The sequence below is a fragment of the Mus caroli genome, chromosome 12, assembly GCF_900094665.2.
Source record: "Mus caroli chromosome 12, CAROLI_EIJ_v1.1, whole genome shotgun sequence".
Taxonomy (NCBI): domain Eukaryota; kingdom Metazoa; phylum Chordata; class Mammalia; order Rodentia; family Muridae; genus Mus; species Mus caroli.
The window spans coordinates 73,681,340-73,689,636 of record NC_034581.1 but is presented as its reverse complement, the minus strand read 5'-3'; the positions used below and the strand labels follow the sequence as shown (position 1 = coordinate 73,689,636).

Below are 8,297 nucleotides of genomic sequence, written 5' to 3'. Positions count from 1 at the left end.
GGGGGGCGCTATGGGGGACTTTTGGGATAGCATTGGAAATGTAATTGAGGAAAATATGTAATAAAAATATTAAAAATCAAAAAAAAAAAATAAACATTGTCATACTATCTATTTTTAAATGAAAAAAAAAAAAAAAGAAGCTGAGAGGCCTTGGAAGAGGAAGAACAACTTCTTCAACAAAGTCAAACTGAGACGCCTGGGAAGACTGGCTCAATAGACGAACGACGCGTGTGTGGTGTTGATCGGAGCTTGAGTTGTACCCTACGGGAAAGGCTTTTCATGCTGCCTGTTTCTCTGCTCTAAAACTGTCGTCTTTTTCCACATTGTTAAGTGTTCCCTCGAGCAGCCATGTTTCACACTGTGGCTATGGAGCAAAGGCTAAGTGTAGCCCTTGCTGTCTTAGCACTTGCTCTGTAGACCAGGCTGACCTCTGCGTTACAATTACAGCCCAGTACACCATGCCCAGAGGTTTGCTCACTGTCTTTCTCCTGCCAGCAAGATGACGACTACTCTGCCACCTTGAGGGAACTGGAAGCCACCCTTCGAAGCCAGAGCCTCTTGCTGGAGGCCATGCCTGAGGGGAAGGTCATGAACAACACCTACTACCAAGAATGTCTCTTCTACCTGCACAACTACAGCACCAACCTGGCCATCATCAGCTTCTACATGAGGCACAACTGCCTCCGGGAAGCCCTGCTGCACCTGCTCAACAAGGTAAGACATTGGGAACACGGTCCAAGGGCAGTGGCTGCCCCCATCACCTCCATAGACATAACTCAGTGACCCACTGTGAGATCATTTCCAGCGGAGCCAGGTCGAAATGAAAGGCTCTGTCTATACAGTCATCCAATGACGGCAGCAAGACTTAAATTCAGAACCAGATATCCCTCCTGACCAGCAACACCCAAGTTCATCTCCTTTCCCAAAGCATAGAGCACAGGCAGAGAGTCAGCCCAGCTTCTGGAGTGAGGTGCTCAGAGGGAGTCCTGTGTGACATTTGGCACATTGTTACCGAGATGACACCCTGTATGTGTGCATAAGCGAGGAAGAGGAAGCGGCACGCCCTCTCCTTGGTTCTTCTCTCTCCCCTGGCACCTCCCACTGGAGGCAAGAGCACCAAGAGCATCATCGCTTCCTTAGCCATCACTCTTCTGTTGAGAGAGAGCAAGAGTGAGGGAGAAAGGGGTGGAGGGAGAGAGAGAGAGAGCAGGTCCGTACACAGGGGCCCTGGTGCATGTGGTAGATAAATTCCAGTAGTTAGTCACTTCTCACCTTCTGCCTTTGAGCAGGGTCTCCTGTCTCTGCGGCCCTTCTGCATCCTCCAAGCTAAGCTTTCTCCTGTTTCTGCCCCACCCCCACCCCCACCCTCACCCCCCATCTCACTGTAGGCATCCTGAGCTTGAGATACATGCTCCTGCATATTACATGGGCTCCAGGACCAGACTCAAGTCATCAGGTTGCATAGCAAGAGCTTTTATCCTCTGAGCTCTCTCCTAGGCCTGCACTTCTTATTTCTCAACATTCCATGGTAACCTCCTGACAAAGCAGCTGATATTACCAAGTTTCACAGAAAACTCAACATTATTATTTAGCCAAACTAAATCAGAACAGCAGCCAACAATAGTTTGCAAATAGGTATATCTTGTAGATGACTCCAAGAGAAATTCAGCATCATGGTAACTGGACCCTTGGAGGACTGTGAAAGGGAGACCGTAGCTTAGCTGTTAGTCTTAGCTGCCGAGATGTCTTAAGAGTCATATAGAAAGAGTCTTGTTATTTGGAATTTAATTTCCTCTTTTCCTCATGAGTTGAGAAGTAACGATGTTTCTGCCAGTCACAGGCTGATAGTATAAATCGTCAGGTCCTGTTGCCTCGGATAAGTGCAGCCGGAGGTAAGCAGCTTATCTAATCCAGGTAGAAGCTGACGACAGCACTGCCTTACTCTGAGGTTGACAGAGCCAGGCAGGAAGCCTTCTCTTCTCTCCTGTCATTGGCTACCCTTGCTTTTTTTTTTTTTTTTTTAAGAGCCTTGCCTTTATCCTCAAGCAAGTAGGGATACAGAAAAAAATGCACTGAAAAATGACACTTGAGCACCTAGCATGTGCAGCAGGGTTTCTGTGTATTCCCTCCCTGTCACACTGCCCTCCATGTGAGCATCCTAAACATGACACCCTCATGTTATTCCTCTCCCCAGAGGGCCTTCAGGAATCATTAGGATAGAGGGCAGCTTCTTAGCATGCGGCTGGGCCTCAAGATCTCTGCCTCCATACTTCTGATGGTTTTTTTCACATCATTATCTTTCTTAGTCTTCATGCCCTGTTCCATCTATCTAAAATGCCCTGACCCGCCTTGTTTTCTTGAAGAAATCCCACTCATCCTTTCAGGCTAAACAGGGGTTAAGCATCCCTAGACCAGGAGCACACAGTAGAAGGGCAGAGACGGGCATATTTCTGTGAGTTCAGGGCCAGCCTGGTCTATATTTCAAGTCAGCCTGGTCTGTATTTCAAGTTCCAGGACAGCTGGGGCTCTGTAGACGGGAAGAGAAGATGAGCGTAGAAGGAGAAAGAGGCAGAAGAGACTGAAGGAAGGGTGGAGAGGAGTGAGGGAAGAGAAGGAGGGAGCAGAAGAGCAGGGTCATGCAGTGTTAGATGGGGTACCCAGAGAAAGCGGCCTCTGAGTGAAGGGCTGAAATACAGAGGACAGCTGGAGGGATTACAGTCCAGGCAGAGGAAGAAGCAAATGAAGAGGTTAAAATGGCTAAAGCCAGGAATGATGGGGCAGGCTAGTAGCAGATACGGTCAGGACGGCAGTAGCTAAATCATACATATATACATAAATCAATCATATATGTAGACATTGGAAGAACCTGGGCTTTACAGTGAATAATTAGCAAAATTCCTGGAAGATGGTGGGCAGAAGAGTAATTTCATCTGACTCATGTGTCAACAAGATTGATTTGTTGACTTTATATGGAAGAGACAGGAGTGGGCGGTGGAAGGTCACAGAGAAAGCTACTTAAGTAATCCAGATTAGCTGATGGGTATGGGGGGTCATTGCATGAGTGTGCCCGGGCAGCTTCTGAGTGTGTCTCAATGGTAGAACTTGCTAAAAAAAAAAAAAAATCTATATCAGAGTGTGAGGAGAAAAATGGTCCCGAGGCTTTTGACCTGAAAGAACCATTCTTGCTACTGGAAGAACGGAATTGTGTCTGGGAAAGAGGAAAATTGTGTCTTGGGTAGAGCTTGTAGGAAGACATGTTAGAAGGTAGCTGGGTTCCATGGGAGACGCAGATTTCTGCGAGACGCAGAGGGTGAGCAGGCTGGAGATAGAGGTGTGAATATCATTAGCACACAGCATGGAAAGCCATGGGACTGGATAAAATCAGTAGGGAAGTAGAGATAGAAGAGGAGTCCTACAGGGATGAGAGGAACCAGCTAAGGAACTCAGTGGTCAGAGACATTGACAGAAAACCTTGAGCGGATGGTTCCTAGCATCCTAGAAGCAAAATAAAGAATTTTTTCCTCAATTAAAAGTAAAAATACTAAGCTTAAAGGTTTTCAAGAAGAAGGAAGTCACCATCTTTCAGAAGCCACTGGTCCCATTGGGAATGACAAACCAGTCTTCTAGCATGTGAGAGGTACTTTGGTTGTCCCCACAGCAGCAAGAACCGATTCTGACAGAATTAGCAGTGTGGAGCTCCTTGTTAGCTAGCTGCAGTTCCTGATAGCATTTGGGGGGCAGAAGTAATATTAGAGGGATCTGAGGTAAAACCCTGGGAGAGGAAGAAGAGCCCATGGGTGTAGAGAGCCGTCAAGGAAGGGCCGAGTGGAGCATCTATCGAGTGTGTTCTCAGAAGAACCTGTGACACAAAGGATGCGAGGTAGTGCTCAGGGAAGACCGAAGCTCAAAGCAAATCCTAGAGCCTGCCAGAACTAGCTCTCCCACTGCTGACTTCTTACCGTATCCTGCTCCAGGAAAGTCCTCCAGAAGTCTTCATAGAAGGCATTTTCCAGCCGAGCTATAAGAGTGGGAAGCTACACACTTTGGAGAACTTACTGGAATCCATCGATCCGACCTTGGAGAGCTGGGGAGCTTACCTGATCGCCGCCTGCCAACATCTGCAGAAGAACAACTACTACCACATCCTGTACGAGCTGCAGCAGTTTATGAAGGTGATAACACCCCAGCCTCCCTGCCTCTCCTGTCCCTGGTGCTCTGTCATGCTGGAGAGGCTGTGCAAGATGAGGGAACAGGGCAGTCATTTGATCCCTGACCTTGGTATTTGACCCTAAAGCAAATCCACTGGGCTCTCTAACATTGTTAAATATTTAGACTTTTATCCTACATTTAGAGCCAAACTTTAATCTTGTCCATAATAACATTCTTCAGAATTCAAAAAATGGGGGGCTGGACAGATGGCTCAGCAGTAAAGAGAACTGCCTGCTCTTCCAGAGTATCCAGGTTTAATTCTCAGCACCCACATGGTGGCTCACAACCATCTGACCTCCGTGGGCACCAGGCACACATGTGGTACACAGACATACGTGCAGGCAGAATACACACATAAAATAAAATAAAACTCATTTAAAAATAAAATTCAAGGACTATAAAGGTCAAAAAAAAAGATATAGAATCCATAAGGAATGATGTTCCAGAAAGCTGGGATCTTTAAAAGAAAACATACAAGTAAAAAGGCCAAGTTTCCCCTAACTGTCTGAGGTTTCTCAGTACTGTAATGTCTCAGAAATTATATCATCTGATGCCAAATTAAGACCGAATCCCTTCTCAGTGGAGAATTGGAAGGATCTTCCTTTAGATCTCTACAGGATAAAATAACATCCAACCCAAGGGGACCACGTAATTACCAATGTAAACTGCCAACTCAGCTGATGATAGGGAAGAAGGGAGGATCTGAAATGGAGATCGATCATTGGGCCAGAACGTGAAGGCCTGCTGTGAATTCTCATGACAAACAACCCCCAACATCTCTGATCGCTCCTAAACCAAACATCTTTTCACTCCTAGGACCAAGTCCGGGCTGCCATGACCTGTATTCGGTTCTTCAGTCACAAAGCAAAGTCATACACAGAGCTGGGAGAGAAGCTGTCATGGTTGCTTAAGGCCAAGGACCACCTGAAGATCTACCTCCAAGAAACATCCCGCAGCTCCGGAAGGAAGAAAGCCACCTTCTTCCGGAAGAAGATGACTGCGGCTGACGTGTCCAGGTATCACAATACTCCACAGATAGATGGCCAGTGTAGGCGGGGAGCTGGGGCTGGATGGCAGTGTCTACTACAACCTATAAACTGAGGTGCTTGTAGGAGAGGAATTAGGATCACATGCTACAGGCAGGCTGAGCCCCACATTCTGTACAGTGAACAAAAAAAGGTCCCCTGCAATGTCTCCGCAACTCTTCTCTCCCTTGGCACACATCAGCCATTGGCCAACCTGGCCTCCCAGGATCCTCAGCCTATGTGCTTTCTTTTTTTGTGCTTGTCAGCCCCTCTATTTAGAACATACTATATGAAGCAAATGCTTAGCCAGGCTTGGTAGTCCATCCTGAAGCAGAAGGATTGTGACTTTGAGGTGAGCCTAAGTAGCGTAGCTAGATGTAGTCTCAAAAAAAAAAAAAAAAAAAAAGCCGAGTAAGCAGTTTTCCACCTCTAACTTGTTGTCTTTTTAGACTTAGTCACTAAGGCTCTTCTGTCTGCTTCCAGTCTGTTCCTCCTCTAGTATGATCTGTGAGGTCAGGGCTTAAGCCTGCATCCTCACTCTGTGCCTGCCACAGAGGTACTCAGTACACATTTGTTGACCCAGTGGTGGGACTTTATCCAGCTCCGCGGTGCACCCTAACTCCTGTGTGTCTGTGAGTGAACCCAGGTCCTTCTCTTTTGCTGAACCGTAGCTGTTTGGAGGGTATCTCAAGCCCCTTGACTGCGTGTCACTTCTTTGGTCTTTCCATTGCTGTGATGAAGCAGTCACCCAGCCGCAGACACCCCACTCCTGAGAGCCTCAGGAGGCTGGACCATGCCTGCCCTGTCCCCATAGGCACATGAATACGCTGCAGCTACAGATGGAAGTGACCAGATTCTTACATCGCTGTGAAAGCGCTGGGACCTCTCAGATCACCACCCTGCCCCTGCCAACACTCTTTGGAAACAACCACATGAAAATGGAAGTTGCCTGCAAGGTACGCAGAGCACGTCGCCTCTAGAAGACTGCTCACATCTTTCAGAATGCTTAGTTAGCCCAGTTGAAATTATCTGGTTATCTCAGTTGTTTCCTTGATGGCATCCTCCATGCTGGAAATGTGAGCCTCGGGCTGGAGGTAGAGTCCAATTTGATCACTTGTATTTCTGGTACTTGGATGCTTAGTAAGTCTCAACATATATTTAATAATTAAATAAAGGCGTTGGGTGTGTGGGCTCATCTGTGATCCCAGCACTAGGGAGGCAGAGGTAGGAGAATCCCTGCAAGTTCAAGGCCAGCCTGATCTGCATAGTGAGTTCTAACCCAGCTAGGACTGTGGAGGAAAACCCGGTCTCCACAAAAACACGATGATGATAATGATGGTGGTGGTGGTGGTGGTGGTGATGATGATAGGGACCCTTGTTTTTTGTTTGGTTGGTTGGCTGGTTTGTTTTGTTTTTTTCTATTGAGAAGCTATTTGAATAATTATGATTTCTTTAAGCATATGTCCCTCTCCATCCAGGTTATGCTGGGAGGGAAAAATGTGGAAGATGGTTTTGGAATTGCATTCCGTGTTCTGCAGGTATGATACATCATTCAAGAGTATGTCAAGGGAACCCATGCCTGACATTTCTATGAAATGCTACTCTTTTAAAAAAAAAAAAAAATTCTTATCCCAAGAAGAGCAGATTTGCATTAGGGGTGATATCTGAAGTGATACGGAACTGGGGCAAATGCCAGGCTCTATATCACTTAGCCACAAGCCAACCTTAGCCTTTCAAAAGGTATCAAAGAGCCCATGTAAGACAGCTCCCCAGAACTGGTATAAAGCAGAACTCTCACTCATCTTCCCAGGAGAACACATCTGGAAGGAGAAGCCAGAGCATCTCTCCCTAGGCCTATGGCATAAGGGCTAACCTCAGCTAGGTTTAGTGTATTTTTCTGGCAAGTTTCAGCAAGTGAGTCTTTTGATAGTCTGTTTCAACACTTAGGCAGCTCTTAACAGACAATCACTATTTCCCAGAGAAAGGAAAGTCAGGGGAGAGAGAATTTGTCATAGGAATTAAGTAGAATGCCTTTTGCAAGTCCATGGAGCCAGGCATGGTGGCACACCCTGGAATATCAGTGTTGGGGAAGTAGAGGCAATTAAGTCACATGTTCAAGACCAGCCTGACCCTGTCCTGAAGAAAAGAAAAAGCAAAGAACTGGAAGCTCGTAGGACACTGAGGAGGCAGTCTTTGTAATCACTTCTTAAATGCTTGCCTGACTCCAAAGAGAACCTTTCCTGCTTTCCTGTATCTTTGTGGTCCTGTTGCGACTGCAATTGCTTCCCATGGGGGGCATTCCCCAAGTCTCCCAAGTCTGTCACTTCCCACAGTGGGCATCCCCAAGTCTCCTAAGTCCATCACTTCCTACGATGGGTGTCCCCTGCTGACCTAAGTCCATTGCTTCCCATGGTGGGCGTCCCCTGCTGACCTAAGTCCATTGCTTCCCATGGTGGGCGTCCCCTTCTGTCCTAAGTCTGTCACTTCCCACAGTGAGCATCCCCTGCTGACCTAAGTTCATCATCCTACACTCTGTCCTAGGACTTCCAGCTGGACGCTGCTGCGACCTACTGCAGAGCTGCCAGGCAGTTGGTTGAGAGGGAAAAATATGGTGAGATCAGACAGCTGCTCAAGTGTGTCAGTGAGTCAGGCATGGCAGCCAAAAGCGACGGTGACACCATCCTCCTCAACTGCCTGGAAGCCTTCAAGAGAATCCCGCCTCAGGTGCTCCCTCCTGGGTCTCTTGGGTCCTCTGCTTCCGTATCATTCCATCTGCACCCTCCTCCTCCTCCTCCTCACTGCAAGATCCATTTCTCTTTCTGACTCTGCAACCACAGCCTCCCTCTTACAGCCCTCTCCCTGTGTAGTTCATGACTGTGACTTCTGTATCCAGAAGATGTCCCTCTGGAAATGTCTGTGCTCTGAGGAGACAGAGATCAGAGTGGGCCCTTGTAGCATACTGACTGCAGAACATGCCTGTGGGGTAAATAGAGGCTCATCCACTTGTGAGTGCTGGCACAGGCCCCTTAGGCGCTATCCCTTCTTGTCCAATGCAAGCATAGT

General features: G+C 47.4%; 1 protein-coding gene across 2 annotated transcripts in view; it reads left to right on the top strand.

The window, feature by feature from the left end:
* Zfyve26 (zinc finger FYVE-type containing 26) overlaps window positions 1–8,297 on the top strand; it is a 69,445-nt gene that overhangs the window by 56,529 nt on the left and 4,619 nt on the right. For both annotated transcript variants that reach the window (XM_021178746.2, XM_021178747.2), the window contains exons 35-40: window positions 496–714; window positions 3,975–4,172; window positions 5,026–5,225; window positions 6,049–6,190; window positions 6,713–6,772; window positions 7,776–7,958. In XM_021178746.2, the coding sequence (XP_021034405.1) occupies window positions 496–714; window positions 3,975–4,172; window positions 5,026–5,225; window positions 6,049–6,190; window positions 6,713–6,772; window positions 7,776–7,958 (1,002 nt within the window). The remainder of the gene's footprint in view (window positions 1–495; window positions 715–3,974; window positions 4,173–5,025; window positions 5,226–6,048; window positions 6,191–6,712; window positions 6,773–7,775; window positions 7,959–8,297) is intronic.